This window comes from Phacochoerus africanus, chromosome 2, assembly GCF_016906955.1.
Source record: "Phacochoerus africanus isolate WHEZ1 chromosome 2, ROS_Pafr_v1, whole genome shotgun sequence".
NCBI lineage: Eukaryota > Metazoa > Chordata > Mammalia > Artiodactyla > Suidae > Phacochoerus > Phacochoerus africanus.
In genome coordinates this window covers 125,184,530-125,205,830 of record NC_062545.1, presented here as the reverse complement: position 1 = coordinate 125,205,830, position 21,301 = coordinate 125,184,530, and the positions used below count along the sequence as shown (strand labels likewise).

The window sequence follows — 21,301 nt, the reverse complement described above, 5'->3', positions numbered from 1 at the left end:
CAGCCTTTAAAAGCAAATCATTCATGTTCCTTTGCATTTACTTAAGAGACATTTCAGAGGGCTGTCTAGAAACTGTCTCTCCAGACAGTACAATTATATTCTCAGGACTTCTTGAACCAGATGCTCAGTAGAGAAAAAAAAAAAAACTCCACACTTTTAAATGTAAAGATATTTCAACAATCCCACTCCTGGGCATCTATCCAGAGAAAATCATGACTTAAAAAGATACATGTACTCCAATGTTCACTGAAGTACTATGTAACAGCCAAGACATGGAAACAACCTAAATGTCCATTGACAGGGGAGTAGATAAAGAAGATACACAATGGAATATTACTCAGCCATTAAAAGGAAAGAAATAATGACTTTTGAAGCAACATGGATGGACCTAGAAATTATCATACTAAGTAAAGTCAGTCAGACAGCAAGATACCAACATCATATGCTATCACTTACATGTGGAATCTAAAAAAAGGACACAATGAACTTCTTTGCAGAACAGATAATGACTCACAGACTTTGAAAAACTTATGGTTTCCAAATAAAACAGGTTGTAGTGTGGGGGGATGCACTGGGGTTTGGGATGGAAATGCTGTAATTGGGCTGTGATGATCATTGTACAGGTATAAATGTAATAACGTTCATTGAGTAATTTAAAAAAATAAATATAAGGATATTTATATATTCATTTCCCATTTTATATATTCATTTAGGTCTGAAGTATAATAACTAGGTCCAGACACAATAGGTAACCACCACAAAACTCTATACTGGGAACATAGGCTGGGCCTCCCTGAAGAGTTGGAATTCTGAGTAGCCAATTATGATTTTTCCATATGCTAAAGTAAGCAAGTTCTATATCCTTGTGCACAAAAAGTTAACTCAATTTTAGGATTATATTAACTATATGATGTCTTACTTTTTATAAGGGTTTTATATTATAGCATAAGAAAATAAAATTTGGAATGCCATAAGTCATGGGAATGTATTTGCTACAGGAATGATTTCACTGTATTTGGACAAAGAGTATCTTTCACTGGGTCTCTCTCACCATATTCTATACTCAGGTTGACCACAGTGTCACAGAGGCTTCAACTTAGCACATAAAGGGCTCTAGCAGATGGCATACAAATTTCCCAAGATCTTTCTTTGGCTTATGCTTAGCTGTAGGGTAGTATTAAAATCTACTTTAATGCTTAATCATGACTCGATGGGACAGGCAAGTGACCTCAAAAAGTCCTGAGAGGTTGAGAAAGAAAATCTGTGACAGATATAAAATTCAGACCAAGGAACGAATACCGAGATGATCCCAATGGCCACAATGGTGACATGCGCTAATTCTGTCAGTAGACCTCAGGGGTCAGGAAAATGCATGCTGCGGATCTCAAAGAAGAGCAATCAACCACTGGGAACCACTGTACCTTTGAAGAAGGGTTTCCCATTGGTAATTTCTTTTGTGGCAAATCCCGGTCCTCTGGGACAGAGCTCCTCGTACTCGGGTGTGTTCCTTGGGGGACACTCCTCACACTCCTCAGTTCCCCAGGCCGCTCCCACAGAGCAGCAGCAGGCGTCCATGCGGTGGCGGCCAACCACGGGTAGGGTGCACTCTTCATCCTCATACCTCAGGAAGCAGGTTTCCAGGCGTATATCTGCCCGAGGGAATGGAAGGAGAATGAGGAGAGCTATTTTGTATATGCTGCTGCAAAGGGCCAACATTGTCTTAGGCACAGTGCTGTATACATACATATAACTGTACAGACTGAAATAAATTTTTTTTCCCTCAAATGAACCTAGGCTGTATTCACACTTAATAAAGGCTCTTCTCTGGCAGCTAAGATTTGTTTGCACCTGCTATTGTGGAAAGTATCCTTTCAACTCAAGGCAGTTTCTGAGAATTTTATAGAAGAAGTAGTGTGTTGAGAAATCCTACTCTTTTGGAGATGTTTTCTCCCTGCTTATTAGCAACACATGCACTCCACCTTGTCTTGACATCTCTCTAGCTGAAAGCAAACTGCCATCTTTACTGCTGGAGAACATCTCAGCTAGCTCCAGCAGCTTTTTCTCAGATCCACTTCATTTTTGGAGAGGTGGAATGGTAAACGCTGAAATAAGGACTGCCCTATTTATAGTTAAAGAGGAAAAACAGCACAGAAAAGGCATTCACTCCTATTCAAGTATTTCACCTCGCCATGTACTTATGTACATAGTCTCTGGGAGCCTGTGCCTCCTTTAATAGTACAAAGCTTCTGAAACCATCTGAGCAACTTCACGTTCAAGTTGCCTTTATTAAGATGGGTAATTCCAAAATGAACCCTACACACAACATGGAAGCATCTTCCAACTGAAGAACCTGGAACAAGGTTCTCATTAATTGCTGATTCTTCCTAAGCAAAGCTAATACTCAGAGTGGGATTAACTAGCATCCATAGCTATGAAAAGACTCTAGACTCTGAATTACAGCTCTTCTATTCTGTACATTATACACCATAAAGTTTTATGTTTCAAGGCTGATTAGTTCTAATGCATACAGGATCCAAATCTTTTAACCACATGCCACTCTTTCAGCCATCTACAGTCATCCTTCACTGAGGATGCTCTTCAGAGTCATAGGGTTTCAGACGCACAATGTGGCCGAGTATCACTTCCAGGTCATGGACTCAGAAGCCATGGATCCAAAGGACAAATTCCTGGCAGGCAGATGCCATAGTAGTAATATTAGAATAAGCCCAAGACCCCAAAAGCATGACTGTGGGACCTCAAACCTGCTGCCCCTATGAGTCCACAGGGCAGCTTTCTACGAACTCAGGCTCTTCCACATCATCTTCACTTGGGTTCTAGCAGTTTTCATGGAGAATCTCACCATGGCTGGTATTGATGACAACCCTCAAGAGTTTCCTACAAAGACTTGTCCTTCTGGCTAAGGGCAGGCCTGCCTGGCAGGCAAAGGCTATAGTTTTCAACTAAGCAAACATGTTCCCCTCACCAATCATCTAGTATCCTATGCCCATTTCATATGGGGGCAGATTTAAGAGCTCTAGAATAATAAATGTGATGGCAGTGATTTATGGAAGAGCCATGTATCAATAAAGAACTAAAGATTCTCTTCGCTGACATGTTCTCTACTTTTTAAAATAAAGAATAAACAAAGACCTTAGTCAGGAAGGCTACTGGTCAACAAAACCACCATGAATCCTAATAGACATGCTGAATTTGGGATGAGTGTGTCTGTACTTGGAACCAAATATTTGCCTCTCTCTTGTTTATTGAGTTTCCAATAATCGCTAAGAAATGTTCATTACAAAAGTAATGAACTCAGTATTTACCCAGGCAGATCCTCCCTGTGGCATCCAGGGTCATCCCGTTGGGACACTGACACTTAAATGATCCCTTAGAGTTAACACATAAGCCATTTTTGCACACTCCTGGGAACACTTCACATTCGTCTATATCTATGAAGAAGAAAAAAGCATGAAGTTAGCATATGGTATCACATAATTCCACTTGATTCCATTTATGGAATCATGTTATTCTCACACCTGAAATGGCCTTTTTTTTTTTTTTTGTCTTTTTTAGGGCCGAACCCGTGGCATATGGAGGTTCTCAGGCTAGGGGTCTAATTGGAGCTGCTGCTGCCGACCTACACCACAGCCACAGCAACACCGGATCCTTAACCCAATAAGCGAGGCCAGGGATCAAATCCACAACCTCATCGTTCCTAGTCAGATTCATTTCTGCTGCATCACATGGGAACTCCTGAAACGGCCATTTTCATCCTAAGTTTACAAAACTGGTTTGTCTCCAAATAATTCATGTAGAATTTCTGGGATGTTTGAAAAGCAACCAGACTGAGCCCACCTAATACCACAGATGTAAGGGTTTCTCCATCAGTCTCAGGGAGTAATTTTTGAGTTGTAAAGACAGGGAGCTAGTGAGAGTTCTTGGGGACAGATCTGGGTACTGTAAATATCTCAGGTAAGGCTCCCAGGGGCCATATAATCAGCTTTATGAGACCAGATGTCTGGAAGTAAGTAGAGAAACAGAAACCTGGTCTTTCAAACTAGCTAATTTCTTCTTTGCTAGTCTGCTAGCAAAGAACACATAGTTTGAAGGGGAGCATAAAAAAAATCCACCATTAGGATTATGTGGGGCTAGTCAAAAGAGTCTCCTTTGAGAAGGGCTGAGAAGTCCCAAGAAAGTGTATCCCATTCTAACTCAGCAATGGTCTCAGGCTATTCTGTCAAAGTCTTGGTGGTCCCAGCTTGAGTTGGGGAGAGGTCAGAGATGCTCATGTTCATTCATTCATCATTCATTGCATCTGCCCCAAACGTCCTAGTCCTTCCCAGTTTGCTTAACAGAAGCATGATATTCTCCATGCTTTTTTGGGGAAAAATATTCACCATCAAGTTAACCCAAAGAAAGGCACTTACTTGCAATGCCAAAAAAAAGGAGCATTAGTCAAGAAACTCACACACACAGTCTCTGTATTGAGAAGAAATAACTTTTCAAGCTAGGGATGCTGGAAAAAAATATTCTAAATCTTTCCTTATAAGAGAAATAAATAGGGAGGGGGAAATTTACCTTTTTTGGGTTGTTTTGTTTTGTCCTGGCCACTTGTATACTAAAATGTGCTGCTGAGGTCAGATAAGTTATTAAGAGTGGGTCTGGACCAGAAAAAGGCCAAAGGATTCAGTCATCATTTGGAAAGCAAGACCTTGGGTGGGGGTTGTAGTGTTCCTCTTTATTTTAGCAGGGAAGAAAAGTTCATTTCATTCCACATATGGGACTAATTGCTGTTTTTAAAATTTTTCAGCTGCTGTGTCATGTCAGGTTGTGTTAGTCACCCTGACCTATGTCTATCTGGGACTCCATGAGAAAAAAATCACAGGCAAATGGAGAGAATCCACATAGACTTTCAAAGAAGAGGCAACAGAGTGTATCTTTCTCATCATCCATGACCATGAAACAAACAACAACAGCAAACCAGGATGAACCAAAAAAATGCAAATTTTATAGCCTCATTAAAAACTTGCCTTTTTTTCTATTCCTCATAGGCAGAATTTTCAAAGTACAGTCATTCAAAACTATGGTCAACCTAAAGCATTTTCAGCCACCCTGCCCTTTGGCCATAATGATCTGGCAATAGAACATATACTTGTGAAATTCACATCTGTTGTGTTCGGTGGGTCTCATTATTTTTTTCCCTGCTGCATTTTTCTCACTGGAAAGTTACATGACAGCTTTATCCAGTCCACGTTAACACAAGCATTCTTTGTGCACACAGAAATTTATGGTTTATAAATAATCATAAATACCTTCACACTGTGTTCCTTTAATTCTTGAATAGCCTTTACCACATATGGGATCTGTACAAAAACAAACAAACAAAAATAAAAAGCCAAAAACAAATTTGAGATAATAATATCCAGATTTTGTACAACATGGATAAGAAATGCAAAAGAATTCATATAGCATGAATTTGACTTTATTACTATGAATAAATCTGAGACAAAGTGTTTCTGATATTGCATAGGTAAAGAAAAAGAATGAAATGCCTCCTTGACTAAAGCTCAGTTCATCTAAGATATCCTAAAAGACCCAAAGCTATCCTAAAGATCAAGTTAAGGAGATGACTAAGAAGGAAAGTGACTCAATTTCTCCCCTACCATTAGCCCTAAGATCCAAATCACACTATAGGATTACTCTAACATGAATGTGGAAAACAAAGTCTAGAGCTGAAAGATCTCATGCCATGCAGCATTCACACTACATAAATTCACACATTTATATATCCGGAACATCAAATCCACAAAATCACCAGCAAAGCACTCTAACCTAAGCTCTGCAACAATTTTAGTTTGGTCATGAACACTGGCTCCTTTATATCCATCATTTTGGGGGGAAGAAAATCTGTACCTGTAAAAAGCTCAGGACCCCTAATCATGAGGTTCTTGAGAGAGCCAATAGGAAATGCTGCTAGGAAATCTACACCAGATAATCATGTTACAGTGTGGTGTTAGAAAACACTAAATTAATCAAATCACATAAAATCATTATCCTTGTCACTTCTTTTAGTTTCTTTCCCAGTAATATGTTTTATTGAGGTCATCAGAATGAAATCTAAAATTCCCCAAGTGAACCTAAATGAACAAAGTTCTGGGCTTCCCCTTTCAAAGCAAAGTGTCCACTGGGATGGGTATAGGAGGCCTCTGCACCCACTTCTCTTACCGACTTGGCATGGGGTGCATGGGCTCCCCCAGGCAGCGCCGAGGGAGGAACAGCACTGGGACTTTAATGTGGCTCCATTGATGTTGATCTCACATCTTCCATCAATGATAGTCTGCCAGCAAGTGCCCTTGATGGTTTCTGCAGGGGCGGCGGGGAGGAGATGATATTTAATATACTCCTCATAGAATGCATATCAAAAATTCAAACATGCATTGGAATCACAGCAAGAATAGCATCATGAAACAAGGGATAAGGATCATTCAAAAATGTATTCTTCCATATGGTAATTCTTTTGCAATAAAAGAAGACATTAAATATAACACCATTGATAAACAGGAAAATCATTCTCAGAAAGATAAATACCTATGCAAATGGTTTTTGTTGGATCCAAAGTACTTTCAGAAGAACATTCACAAATAAAAGAGCCTGGGCTGTTCTTGCAGACCCCATTAATGCAAGGACTTGATTCACATTCATCGATGTCTGAAACAAAAACAGGTCTACATTACCGCTAAAAACTAGTCTTGGGCACGAAGACACATGTAAACTTTGGCCTCAATTGCTACCACATATTCTTCATTAAAGAATAAAGCTGACCTTGACAGATTTTTTTGCTAGACTGAATGAAATGCCAGAAATAATAATTGAGCACATCTCCATATTCAGCACATGGCTGAATCTTTTATATAAAAGATTTTTATAATATATATGTAATATATATATAAAATGATTTTTTTCCATTATAACTGATTTACAGTGTTTTGTCAATTTTCTACTGTACAGCAAGGTGACCCAGTCACATGTACATGTACACATTCTTTCTTCTCACATTATCATGCTCCATCATAAGTGACTAGATATAGTTCCCAGTGCTATACAGCAGGATCTCATTGCTTATCCTTTCCAAAGGCAATAGTTTGGATCTATTAACCCCAAATTCCCAGTCTATCTTTTTATTCAGAAAATCTGGAGCAAATGTCAGTGTGATTTCTGAATTACTAACTCAAACAGCATATATCTAATATTTTCTTCATATATTAAATGACGGCAAATAAAATGTCAACTGCAAGCAAATATGAAATGAATACTTTTAAATGGCATTTTAATGCAAAATAAATGGCAAAGAAAATGCCAATTGCAGGTAGGTACCATCAGTAGTTTACAAAGTGCACACAACTGTCATTTAGGACCACAGGATCTCCAACTTAGTGACACAGTTGTCTAAAACAGAAGCAATTCTAATTTATCTTCATGGTTTTCCAATGGCATTCGAAAGGCAGCAAAGTATGTGGTGTAAGAAAAAATATATACCTTACCTTCACAGGTTTTTAGGTCAGGTTTGTATATAAATCCCTTGGGGCAGGTACAGACAAAACTTCCAGGAGTATTTCTACATTGTCCATTGTCACAAAGTAGACTATTCAGTACACATTCATTAATATCTGGAAAACCAAAAAACATAAACTTTTAAAAGATCCTACCCTTTGCATGCAGTTTCTTTGAATTTTTGGGTTAAGTTTTAAAGGCTATAATGACATGATTAATTCAAGGAAAGAAGCAAAAATCCCTGTATTGCTGGTTTTTGCCAAAATTACCTTTTTTAGGAAAATAGAGGCTTGATCTGATGATCTACACTAGGTATCTACAAAGTCTAAATCACCAGGCATTATTTAGTTCACTTCTTTCTTTATCCAGAATAAAACCTAAAATTTCTGGAAATCATTGATATTTATATAATTGCTTCATTGTGCCAGAATTAAAAGCACTAATCTTATTGGATTAAGGAACTAAATAAATATTTTAAAAGTATAGTCCCTCTTTGATATGTGTTAGTTCTAGGATAAATGCTTCTTCTTTAAAAAAATTTAAAGGGTCTCCAGTTAAGGTTATAAAGTATAAAGCAATCTATAGAGTTTATAATTGCCATGAGGAATCTGGACTTAAGATTCAGAGAGCTGAGGAAAACTCCTTGCTTTCAGCTGAATAATAGGCCCATCTGATGCAAAATCAAGGTTTTGATATGTATTAACTAGATAATTTAGGAAGTGTAGAACTTAAACAGTTTGTTACCCCTCTTTGAGCTAAACTACATCACACAATCCACTAAGTACACTACACATTAACAAGGAACTTTTTTACACATTGAGAGATTCTGCTTAGATTATCATTTGACAAGCTAGTGGCCTTGACATAGAGAATACACAAATTCAGCACTGGAGTGCTGCATGGGTTCACAGCAGTAAAGATACTTAAATCGGCTACAATGGTCCCTTGGTATTGTCAGGAGATTGGTCCCAGGACCCCCAAGGATGCCAATTCCTTGGATGCTCAAGTCCCTTATATAAAATGGCATGGTATTTGCATATAATCAATACATATCCTCTCATATACTTTAAATCATCTCTAGATTACATAAAATATCTAATAGGCTGGGTGAATAGCTGATGGTGAAGAGAAAATTTAAGTTTTCCTTTTGGGGACTTTCCAGTTTTTGCTTTTTTTTTTTCAAATATTTTCGGTCCGAGGTTGGTTGAACCCATGAATGCCAAACTTGCAGACATGGAGGGCTGTGTTTATTAAATACTTAAAATATGAGAAGATCAAGTGTAAAGTTATGTTCTTGTCTGAGCAAATAGCATACTGAGAATTCTGTCAAAATCATATAAGGAATGCTAACACTTCCCCAAAGGGTCAATATGGCATTTCTTAAATGTTGATGATGTCAGAAGAATCTGGAACCTTACACAACTGAAGATTAAGATATGAAATAGCCAGTCCGGGGAACTCTGTGTGGGAAGTGGCTGGAGTGGCTCTTTGAGTCCTAACTTCACACCTCTGACCATTATCTGAAATATGAGCAAACTTCTGACCTGAGGATAATGGGTCTGACTTTGGAGTATATACGAAAGCACTACAGGAGGAATTGCTACTGCCTCCAAACTCTCTCTTTGGCTTCCCATGAGGTGATTTTTGGATGAAACAAAAACATGTCTGTGTCTTTCTGGCCTGCCCAAAGAAATAATGATTTTTCATGTCTGCCTGTGAAGAGAGGCTCTGGAAAAACGAAAAAAATACAACTTTTTTTTTTTTTTAGTTGAGTTTAGTTTGAAAGTACCATGGGTATTCAAACAACAAATGTACCTCCAAAAATGAAGATGTGAAAGAGTAAGAATTCATTTTTCAGAATTCAATGTAGACCAGAAAGAAGGACGGGCTGGGTTTGGGCCAGACGTAAAAATTAGATAGAGAGAAAGAAACCTGTAGTCAAAAGAAGAGGGTTTTGGTGGTAAGTTTCTATCCTCTGTTTTCTTAGGTAGTTGTTTAGCCTGAAATCAGGGTGAAAGCTAATTTAAATGGGGGCAGAGATGATGCTTTGACTTACCGTGGATTCTTTTTGTGTGAGTGTGCCACATATTAAGAAAGAAAGGAGGTGAAAATATTCAAAGCAAGGTCGCTGCTTTTTCGAAAATAACTCCTACATCTATTTTGCCCACAATGACAATTAGCAGCTGCCCTAATAATAAAGACATCTAATAGGTACAGCTCTCCACTTCAACCTGCAAAATTACAGAAATGTATGCTGAATGAAAGAGACAGGTGCCACATCCCATCTTCTAAGTGTTTAAACAAAAAGATATAAATTCTCAGGGTTCAGCAATGTAAATTTTTGTTAAGACGTGTGTATCACGCTGCCACCCAAAATATAGAGCATCCATCTGTCCATCCTTTAAGTTACTCAAGAGCAGTTTCCTCCAAAGCCACAAGAGAAAGAATGCATGATGCATGAAATGTCTTAGAGAACAGATGAGACATCTTACCGACACAATTTTTTCCAGTTGAATCCACTTCATAGCCTGAATTGCATATACATTTGTAGGTCCCACGAAGATTTTCACAAATTCCATTTGGGCAGATATCAGGATCTAATGCACATTCGTTTATATCTGCACCACAAAAGAGTTCAAAATCAATAACATTTTAAACTAAAAATCACATGAACTATCAAAAAATAACATGACAATAAAAATTAGGACCCAAGAGCCTCATGAAAATTAAGTTTCTCTTTGATGGGAAAGCTTGATTCCTTTTCTTACTACAAGATATAATGTGTCATATCTTCCTTCCACCAGTCCCTGAGAGGAACTTGGCATCTGAGAACTACAAGATTACCCTCCTTAATCAAGAGGAGAAGCCCTGAACTTTTTGTCTAACCCCTGGACTTCTCATCTTTCCATCTCGATGATGGAAAGCTGTATCAAATACAGAGCCCATGTTCCTACACTGGTCTCCTCTCCATCAGTCCATCCCACGTCAATCAACTGTCTACTGCCATCAAACGTAATAGCCTAAAACAAGGCAACTGTGTCATTCTCATGGTTCAGACTTTCCTAGGTTCAATAATACTCAAGATTAAATTAAAATATGAACTCTGTTTATTTGCTTGAAATCTCTTACTCTGCCAGTAACATATAATGCCCTCTTCACTCTGTCAGAAATGTCTGGAGCAAGCCTTCTCATAGGTCCAAGGTCTGCTCAAACACCACCTGCTCTGGAAGAACCTCTGCTACCCTGGCCACATGAAGCTGGGGCCTCCCTCTTCTGTGTGCTCAAGAGTGATGCAGAGTGACAATCAGTGGGTGGCTGGTCTTCAATCTTGTTGCCAGACTCTTCTATAAATTAGGGTTCACCTCTTCTTTTCTTCCCCAGGTCCCTAACACAACTTTAAATAATTTTTCCCACAAACTCCTTATTCATTAGACATTTCCTACTTCTCCTTTCTTCTCCTCCAAATATCCACCCCATCCCTTCTTTATCCACACATGATGGTGAAAATCAATCAAGTGAATGAACTGACAATCAGTTCCAGCCTATTTTTTTCAGAACTACTCTTGCATCAAATCATTTAGTTTTATATTAATAAAATAATCCCTTTCTCTTTCTTGTCACCTATTTTTACATTTGTTCCAATGTTCCCCTTTAATTTTAATTTCTTTTATGGCACTGATATTTCTCTAGTTCTAACTTAAACATTTCATTTTCTTTCAACTGTGTTATCACCGCCCACTACAAAACACAAGATAGCTCCCCACTGCCACATGATAATGACTGAGCACCTGAGAGTTAAGAAAGTGTACAAAATGTTCATAGGTGACAGTCTGATTGCTCTCATAACCCTGAACTGTACTTGACAGCAGTAGATCCAAAGGAGGGTTAGGCTGCCACTTCTCATGAATGAGCAACCACAGCTGCTATATCCTGTCTACATCAACTACCCTGGGAGAACACCCAACCCTTGGGTCCAAGCCCCACAGTCACACCCAGCAATCCCAGGACCCATTGTGCCATAGCTGCTCTGCCCCTGGGGGTTTCTTTGTCCCAGATGCCTCATGCAGTGATGGCCACAGAGGGGGTCATAACAGACTAGTGTAAAGGGACCAAGTGGAAACCCATAGGAAGGCCCACTGCTGCCTCTGGACATGCTTAAGGCAATAAATTTCAAAAGAAGTCCTTACCGCTGCCTGCTGACGTCATTCCTGGCCCACTGCTGCAGAGTGCCTGATACTCCGCTGCAATAAATTAACAGATAGTAAATGATTCCCTTGTTTGCAGAACAGGTCGATCCTGCTCTTGGCTTTGCACACATCATTTCCTCCAAAGTGAGTGGAACTGAAATAAAGTGGTAATGGGAAAGGAGGCATCTCCCGGAGGAGTCACACCAGGCTCCCATTTTAAAGGCTCCTCAGTCACCGTGGAAAACGACTTATAAGGATACAGACAAGTTACAGCAATTCCTTGTGCAAAGCACTTTCGGAAGAGGTGTTTTTCCTATGACTTGATTTTGTTCACCAGGGAACACTTTACACTTACAGTGAAATGTGCCTGTTAAAATGTGGTTTCTTAACTGTTAATAAAATTTTTTCCCATCGTCTTGGGAATAACTTTTTTTCTTTGTTCTGAGCTATTTTTTTTTCCTGGTACAACCAAGTTCTTAACATTTTCTCATTTCTCTCTGCAAATTCTCTATCTTCCCCTCACAGGAAAAATAGAGTGTCTATACTTGCATTTATAAGTACTTTTAAAGTTACTCTTCACCAGGATACTAGATGCATTCTATATGATAAATCCATGGGGAAAGTACTGCATAATATTAAAATTGGATCCTATTGAAGAAATTAAGGTATATAGAATACGTTCCCAAATTTGTGATAGAATCAGATTTTTATTTCTTAAAATTGACACAATATTTTATACACACTTCCAATAATATTTAGATGAACCTAAGAGTGAAAGATGAGAATGGAAAACTAATAGGAATCACACTTATTCCAAGGAAAGTAAGTTTCTCTTAGTTGTCCATGGTTTCTGGCCACTACAGAGTCTCAGGGCAAATGCAGATCATTTGTCCTTAAGCACCAGGAGAACTCAACATTAGTGATAGGCCTTTTTTTTCCAGTACCTTGGTGCTGAAGCAAATGGTTCCTATACTTCCTCATGCTAGCACACTGCTTTCCTGGTGACAGGGCATGCAAATGAGCTATACAGATGAAAAAAAAAATGAAGGGTGACTCCTTCAGAGCCTCTGGCTTCCAGCAAATGTTAAATTTGAGAAAAGTGGTAAAATCTCTTAATTTTTAAATCATCTGAAAAGGAACCAAAAAAATATCGAAGGGGAAGGTGGCTGCCACTGTGTTTGAAAGCCAGGGGCCAGGGGCAAAAAGATATACATCCCCTTTACTCTTTCATGTCAGCAATTAATTAAAACTCATGAAATAGTGTTAAATAATAAGCAGGAAAAATACAATCATGCCAGTTTTGACCAAAGCAGTTTTATAATTAGTGCTAAATTAGCTGATGCTTGGCCTAAATGGAAGTAAATTACTATCATTGTTCCTTTCCATGTGAGCAGGATCTGGTGCTAGACTAGATTTTGTAGTGAATTCAGATCAGCACGGGTTTAAATGCTGATAACAAAGCTCATTGCTAAGGGTCCTGGCAGCAAACCCCTTTCCCTCTTCTAGTTCTCTCTTCTATAAATTGTAGAAAATGATACCCAACTCACATGGCAGTTCCATGGGTTTACTGAGAGAGCATTTAAAGAACCCAGCACAACTCAAGCACTTAATAAATGGTAAGCATTGCTGAGCTAGCTCAGTGTTGCGCCCAAGAGATGGTACAATCTGGATGGAAGAGGAAATTCCCAACCATAACTCTTCTGTGGGTTTAACTGACCAATTTCTCATAGCCAGCAAGATGTGTCTTCATATATAGCTTATTTGACTTCCAGAGCACAGAGATGAGCTTTAGATGTTGAGTGGTTACAATTTCTCATTAAATCGACTTAAGATGTTCCTTTTGGATATTTCCAGTACCTTTTAAAATCTCCCTTCCCTTCTGAAATAGGGATCCTCCATTTCAATCGTTCATTATTAGGCATTTTCATCTACCAAAGAGTTGGAGAAACCATACTGAATGAAACCACTTCCACATATGGACCTCTTTTGTATAGATTCACTCAAATATAAAACAAGCCAGTGGAACTGAGCTTCAAATTTAATTCTCCTAAAGGGAACCCTCCTGCACTGTTGGTGGGAATGTAATGTGGTACAACCACCATGGAGATCAGTATGGAGATACGTTAGAAATCTATACATAGAACTACCATATGACCCAGCAATCCCACTCTTGGGCATACATTCAGACAAAACTTTCCTTAAAAAAGACACATGCACCCACGTGTTCATTGCAGCTCTATTCACAATAGCCAAGACATGGAAACAACCCAAATGTCCATCAACAGACGATTGGACTAGGAAGATGCGGTATATATACACAGTGGAACACTACTCAGCCATAAAAAAGAACAAAATTACACCATTTGCAGCAACATGGATGGAACTAGAGACTCTCATACTGAATGAAGTAAGTCAGAAAGAGAAAGACAAATACCATATGATATCACTTATATCTGGAATCTAATATATGGCATAAATGAACCTTTCCACAGAAAAGAAAATATGGACTTGGAGAATAGACTTGTGGTTGCCAAGGGGGAGGGGGAGGGAGTGGGGTGGTTGGGGGGCTTGGGGTTAATAGATACAAACTATTGCCTTTGGAATGGATTAGCAACGAGATCCTGCTATGTAGCCCTGAGAACTATGTCTAGTCACTTATGATGGAGCATGATAATGTGAGAAAATAGAATGTGTACATGTATGTGTAGCTGGGTCACCATGCTGTACAGTAGAAAAAAAAATGTACTGGGGAAATAACTATTAAAAAAATAATAAACAAAAATTAAAAAATTTACATTGCACTCCAATTTCAGAGAATTAAAATGTAAATAAATAAATAAATAAATAATTCTCCTTAAGCTTTACTCCTTAATGAAATCTGGTCTCTTTTGGTCATCTTTTTATAAACCTACTTCATTTTCCTATTATCCTAAGAATTCTTTGGAGATATACTTAGTCCAGAGGAAAATGCAAAAACAAAGAATTGTATGTACCAAGGGTCTCAAGATTCTAAGTTATGGTTCTTCTACTCATTCAAGACATGAACAAAACCTATATTCTTGTGCACTAGTTTTCACGGTACTCATCTATCTTATAAATTCAAAGTAGGTAAGGAAAGTACTTTGAAAGTTAAATTAACATACAAAAGGATGATATTAATAATATAAGACTACAGAGTTATAGCGAAGTAACTTCGTTGGAAAGAATTATATTTATAGATATATAATTGGGGTATTATTGTAAACATGTATTACATTGATTGGTAATCATATTAAGATGATCATTTGTATACATTCACTGGGTGAAGTAATCACCCAGAATAAAGCTTGCTTTCTTTAACTGGCATTCCTCCATTTCTTTTAAAGCCTTCCACTTAACTTTCTCTGACTTTGTTTTTGTATTTTTAGGGCTGCACCCACAGCATATGGAAGTTCCCAGGCTAGGGGTCAAATCAGAGCTGCACCTGGCAGCCTACACCGCAGCCACAGCAATGCGGGATCCAAGCTGTATTTGCGACCTATACCACAGTTCATGGCAACACCGGATCCTTAACTCCACTGAGCAAGGCCAGGTATTGAACTCTAGGTCCTCATGGATACTAGTTGGGTTTGTTACTGTTGAGCCACGAGGGGAACTCCCTAACTTTCTCTAACTTCTTAGAATGCATTTTAATTTCTGTCTGATTTCAAATATTATTATTTTCGAAATGGCAAATGTTTAAAAATTCTGAGTTCATCTTTACTTCATTGTATCTAGGCCAGAAATGAACTAACTGAATTGTAGATATAAACCAACCAATCAGAGCTACATGTTTTCAATATTAGGACCAACTCAGTTTGGGGACATTAGAAGTCAACTGCCAAGCTACCTTAAAATTTGTCCAAATGTTGACAGTCTATTGCTTTCCTTTCAATAAACTATTTTTGCCTTACAAATAGAAATAATTTACAACCAGAGAGGATCTTCTGGATTACTTAGGACAACTCATTTTGTAGATAAAAAGTAAGGATCCCTTTTCCATATGGTTATTATTATTATTATTATTATTATTATTAAAGCCACATGCATGGCATATGGAAGTTCCCAGAACAGGGACTGAACCCAAGCTGCAGCTGCTGACCTATGCTGCAGCTGCAGTAACGCTGAATCCTTTAATCCATTACACTGGCCTGGGATAGAACCCATGCCTCCAAAGCAACCTGAGCTGCTGCAATTGGATTCTCATCTCATTGCATCACAGCAGGAACTCCACACTGCTCTATTTCATAATTCTATTTACTAATGTTAAGCCATCTCAAATCTTTTTGAAAGTAGGTGAGAAAAAAATCCTAAATAAATAAGAAAACAAAAAAGCAAAAAAAGAAAAACCACACACCCGAACCCTCCAATAAGTAATTTGTCTGACTGTGACTGGGAAGAATTCTGACTCACCACTTTTCTTTTCACTACACTATGTCGCTTTGAATAAGAAAAATACTTTTCCCCAGGGTTGAATAAAGTCACTTAGGAAAAGCACACCTAAATATACCTGAAGGTGGTGAACAAAATTCACAAACGGCCTTTTGAAAAAAAAGTTGTAAATCTTCAGGTAATCTGAAAATTACCTTTACACGGTATAAAATTCTGCTTTTATAATAGTTCCTGCAAAATGCAAAGACTGTAAAACTATTTTAGAAAACAAGGCAAGCTGCGTGTATCCTCAAGGGCATGGATGTTACTGAGGTGGAGGCATTCAGACAGGAGGCCCAGATGTGCTGCCTCATCCGAATGATTGCTGGTAGGTGAGTAGCGTGTGATCAGAGCCTGAGCAGCCCCTGCCCAGAAAGACTCCAGGAAGGTACAGGATGTACCTGCAGAGCATAACCTAATCTTTCCCTGTGACTCCCACAAAGGCAAAGACTGCAGATGCTGGCAGAAGGCTGGTTGTGCTAAGGCATCCCCATGACACCACATACCTGAATTCTGTGAAGGACATGGTTGGCAAGGTTCCCCAAAGGCATACTCGGTGCTGGCACAACAGCATTCAGATTTGGTAACAGCACCAAACAAGGGTTTGACACACTGGCCTCTCTTGTATCCACCATAGCATGTGCTCCGCATGTGTGTGTCTAAACAGGAAGAAGCATCTGTCATCATACTATCGCTTCAAACAGATGGGAAGCCCCCAGGTCAGAGTTGAAGCTGGCTTTATTGAGCCATCATCCTTGTTCTAACTCACAGAGAATGCCTCTGGTATTAGGTCTCATAGAAAAAAAACAAAACAAGACAAATCATTCAGCATTCAGCTACCAAGCACTGGAAACCAATTACCAGACTCTGAGTTTTCTAGAGACTATTATGGTTTACCCAGCTGTGAGGTCCTGAAGGGCTAGAATTATATCTCACTCAATTTTTTTTTCCCCAGGCTTATACAGAGAAGGCACTTAATAAATGTTGAATGAATGATGGCTGAACATTCAATCTCATCTCATGATAGATAAGAACTTTCTTAGAAATACAGCCCAAAATAAACATGCAATTACTGAATATCTGAATTAGATGTACTTTCAAAAAAGAGCATGTTTAATCATAAAAGATTTACACAAATCTGTAGATATTGATCAATCAAGCAGTGTCATCTTTACCACTGAGGGGATTCCCAACTATGTCCAGTTCTCTTCCAATTCAAAAGGTTTACTGAATACTTTTCTTAAAAATAATATGGACACAATTTGTATCAATTGCTACATAATTCTCCAACTTCTCATGAAGCCCATAAAACTCTTATCAAAGAAGTTTCTTGATTATCCATATCCTCCTTTGCATTATATACCTTTATTTGGACATTTAATTTCTCAGGTAAAATGAAATGCTCACCATGAGATAATGAGCACATAAACAGGACAATTTCAAAGACCATTATCAACAAAGGAGGAATGGAGAAAACCAAGGACAGCTATGTGATTAGGAAAGACAGGGAGAAGGAGATTCCCTTGGTTTTTCATTTATCACAGCTCATCTTTCTATCCCTTAAATTAGCATCCATTTTCTACAAGAAGAGAACTGACCCTGCTGGTTGGTCGCCCCACAAATATTAATTGTATCATATAAGCTACAGTAGAGTGCATTTGTTATCCATGGATTCTAGTGATTGACAAAGGGTATATCTCTATCATACATCTAGTCATGGCTTTAATCTTACCAACACACACACGTCCATCCAGACCCACGGCCAGTCCTGGAAAGCATTCACATCTGTAGGAGCCGTCAGTGTTGACACAGCGCCCATTCATGCAGATTCCAGATGTTTCACACTCATTAATATCTGTGGTGGAGAAAAGCACTTATTGAAAATGAAGTGACTTTATCTACAACCATAACATTTGCAGTTCAAAGACTTGAAGATGGGGACGATTAAAATGATATACGGCATCAACAATAAAAGCTCAATGAGATGCATTTCATTTTCCTTTGAGAGAAGAATAATAAGAACTGAGAGAGATAAACTGTCTGAGCTTATTTCTTTTCCAGAGAAACTATTTCAATAGCATTCTCTTGAGATTTTTTTTTTAATCCAAAGTAAGAATCACAAAGGCAAAAACAGAACTGAAAGAAGAAAGGAAGCGACAGCCAAAAGACAAAGGGTCTCATGTAATGTTTCACATGTCTTCCAGGACTGTCAGAAATCTAGCTTGATAATAAACTGCATCTGTGACCTGGGTGGGAAGCTTCTCCTTTTGGCATCCAGCACCCAGACTGGTGTCCATTCCCGTATCACTCATGCCTTAACTCTCTGGGACAACTAGAATGACATGAGGAGACAGAGACCGAAAGCCTTGATGGAACACCATAAAAAAGGAACAGAAAATGAATTTAGATGATGTTGATGACAATTCCTAGCCAACAACAGCACCATAAGCAGTTGGAACCTAGTAAAGAAAAATCTCTTTTAAGCATGACAACTATTTTATAGTATCATATGTGTATACTTGGGGATGTTCTGGTTAAAGACTTTATTGGGCACAGACTAATAATAGCAGATATCCATCCCCCCCTTAATATGGGGCAGTAGAAATGGTAAAAAATTGTGTTTTGGAAAACGTAAGACTTAGAAGCCAGTCATTTTATAACAACTCCTTTTATAATAAACAACTAGTGTATGTGAATATTTCCTTTCTTCTGACCTTAAAAAGGCAAATTGAGACTGAAACACCTCTGCGTTTTACTTAGCTTGTGTTATTTGGCACCAAAGATATTTGGATGATCCAAAATTCCGTGTACGGATTGTATTTTAAAACAGCAGTTATATTTAAATACAGGAACTCAAATTGGTTCAGTTATTCAGGTCACCTTCTTGTTCAAGTTGAGATCTATGGTAAAACAGGGGTGACCACAGCTTGAAAAGTCACACAAAGGCTTTTTACTGGAGACAGAGATGCAATATAAACCCAGAGGCCTCAACCTTCAGTGAATGATCAGGGAGGCCACACTGTTCATCAGATTAGTTAATTGGAGAGATTCGATTAGCATTATTTATTCAGCTTTGAACAGTCACATCTTTGTGGGGTCAGAATTGAGTGCTTGGTGCTAAGAGAAAATCATATCCTATGATATCAAGAGAAAAATTATGGAAAAGAAATTCAGCATGCAAGAAATTCCTTGTTTATTCTTATTACAGTGTGTGTGTTCTATCTTTTCTATACATCAGAAAAAAGAAGACATAGGTAAGAATGTGGAACATTCTCCCTCTCCCTCTCTCTTTTTCTCTAGCTCTGATTCTTAAGTCAGCATGTTAAAGTCGGAGCAGACTTTTAATCATCAGGCACTTTCAAATGAATGCAATAATCCATGTATCGATAAGATTTTTAGTTCACTGCTTGCAAACAGCTGCAAAACTCTAGTTTCACCTACAAGGTCATAAGGTCTTTGGAAGTAGTTCTATCAGCATTATCTACTGGACACCCTTAAGTGGCTGTGGCCTGGGTTACCAGTAGCCTATAGGTACTGAAAGTGATCTTAGTGTGCTCTGTGGATAGGTAAGAGGAGCATGTGTTCTCTAAAAAGGTCTGTTCACCAAGGGGTTTTCACATTTCCTTCTGTTATTTTATTTAGGAGCCTGTTTCCAAATAGTCTAGCCATAATTCCTTTCCCCTTTCTTTTTTATTTGTATGGCACTGAATCAGCACAATTTGGTGCTTTGTTCTATGTTGTCCTAACACTGTAGCATATATCCACGTGTTAATCTTGTCCTTCCAACTGTAAGTTCCTCTCAGCACATAGCCCAAAAGTACAGAAATCAATTTCCTGATTCCAATTTGGAAAAAAAAAGAATGCTTTCTCTGGCTGTGAAGGCAGATTTGTACAATATTAAGAGCCACTGATATGAAGGTCACAGAGAATGCAGGTAAACAACCAAGGGCTAGAAGCTCTTTTAAGGCTAGAGAAAATATAGATCATGCCAAGGACTTAATACAAGCCTTTGTAACATAACATCTTTACCAGAGCTGCCCACCAGGGGCACCCTGAGGAGAGGCACCACAGGACTTTCTCCTGCCTTCTTAACCTTGAATAACCTGATGTTCACACTTTTACATCTGAAAATATGAGCAGAAGGCTTTGAGTGCAGTATTTTAGCATATTCCTGGACCTGTTTTGGATATGAGGTACCTTGAGAAGTCTGGTTCCAACTTAGATCTTGGACACAAGCACAATAGTTACTCATCTTTGACTACCTAAGGCTAGAGACACCAAGAATACATTTATCTCTGATGATTCTTCTCAGGACCCCATTTTCAACAGCACAAATGAAAATCTTCATTTTGCCCCACTACCTGGAATAACGGGATTATTTCAAAAGTTACCAACCTAACCAATGGCTCCTGCTTCCTTTATTTCTGCTGCTTAATTCGGTTTCCCTTTTTTGCTTAGGTTACTTGGCAAAGCTTAAATAGGTTGTATTTCTTAAGGTATGTGGAGGGAATTGTGACAAAGAGCTCACGGCAATAAGAGTCTACCATATTTTGTCCAGGTGAGAACCTAAGAGATGGCAAATGACAGCCCTCAAGAAGCCAACTGCCATTATTTCTCAAATGCAAGGAAGAGGCCGAACTAAGCTTATTTAAAAAGAGGCTCACATCTGTTGGTAGTCCAAATGGTAGTCTAGCCTTTCATTCATTTTTACAGCTTATATAGCCCTTTTGAGCAGATACCAAACATCCTTTCTGAAATAAGAACAGGGTATAAACCATAGCTCTCTGGATGGCTGGATTTAAGAAGGCATTCCAGTTAGGTTTCCTAATCCAGAATTAGGAGTACTTTAAATAAGGAGAATCAATAAGCGGAGGTGGTAGTTCTAAGTAATGCAGAGAGGAGAAACAACACGTGAAGAATATGATTTAGAATTTCATAGCACAAACCTTTACAATAACGCCCATCTGATGCCAGCTGAAATCCAGGTTTGCAAATACACTTAAAACTGCCATCTTCATTGATACACATTCCATTAAGGCACATGTTCCTTATGCTGCATTCATCCATATCTGAGAAACACAAAAGATACATTTCCTTATGATCAGATGAATAAG

The 21,301-nt window shown here is 38.5% G+C and overlaps 1 protein-coding gene across 1 annotated transcript in view; it reads right to left on the bottom strand.

Annotated features, from left to right (window-relative positions):
• Positions 1-21,301, bottom strand: part of FBN1 (fibrillin 1) — a 258,301-nt gene that overhangs the window by 84,261 nt on the left and 152,739 nt on the right. The window contains exons 15-25 of the mRNA XM_047766424.1: positions 21,134-21,256; positions 17,920-18,042; positions 16,694-16,846; positions 11,739-11,792; positions 10,044-10,169; positions 7,542-7,667; positions 6,589-6,708; positions 6,226-6,363; positions 5,313-5,363; positions 3,324-3,449; positions 1,422-1,649 (exon numbers count right to left, since the gene is read on the bottom strand). Of these exons, the coding sequence (XP_047622380.1) occupies positions 1,422-1,649; positions 3,324-3,449; positions 5,313-5,363; positions 6,226-6,363; positions 6,589-6,708; positions 7,542-7,667; positions 10,044-10,169; positions 11,739-11,792; positions 16,694-16,846; positions 17,920-18,042; positions 21,134-21,256 (1,368 nt within the window). The remainder of the gene's footprint in view (positions 1-1,421; positions 1,650-3,323; positions 3,450-5,312; positions 5,364-6,225; positions 6,364-6,588; positions 6,709-7,541; positions 7,668-10,043; positions 10,170-11,738; positions 11,793-16,693; positions 16,847-17,919; positions 18,043-21,133; positions 21,257-21,301) is intronic.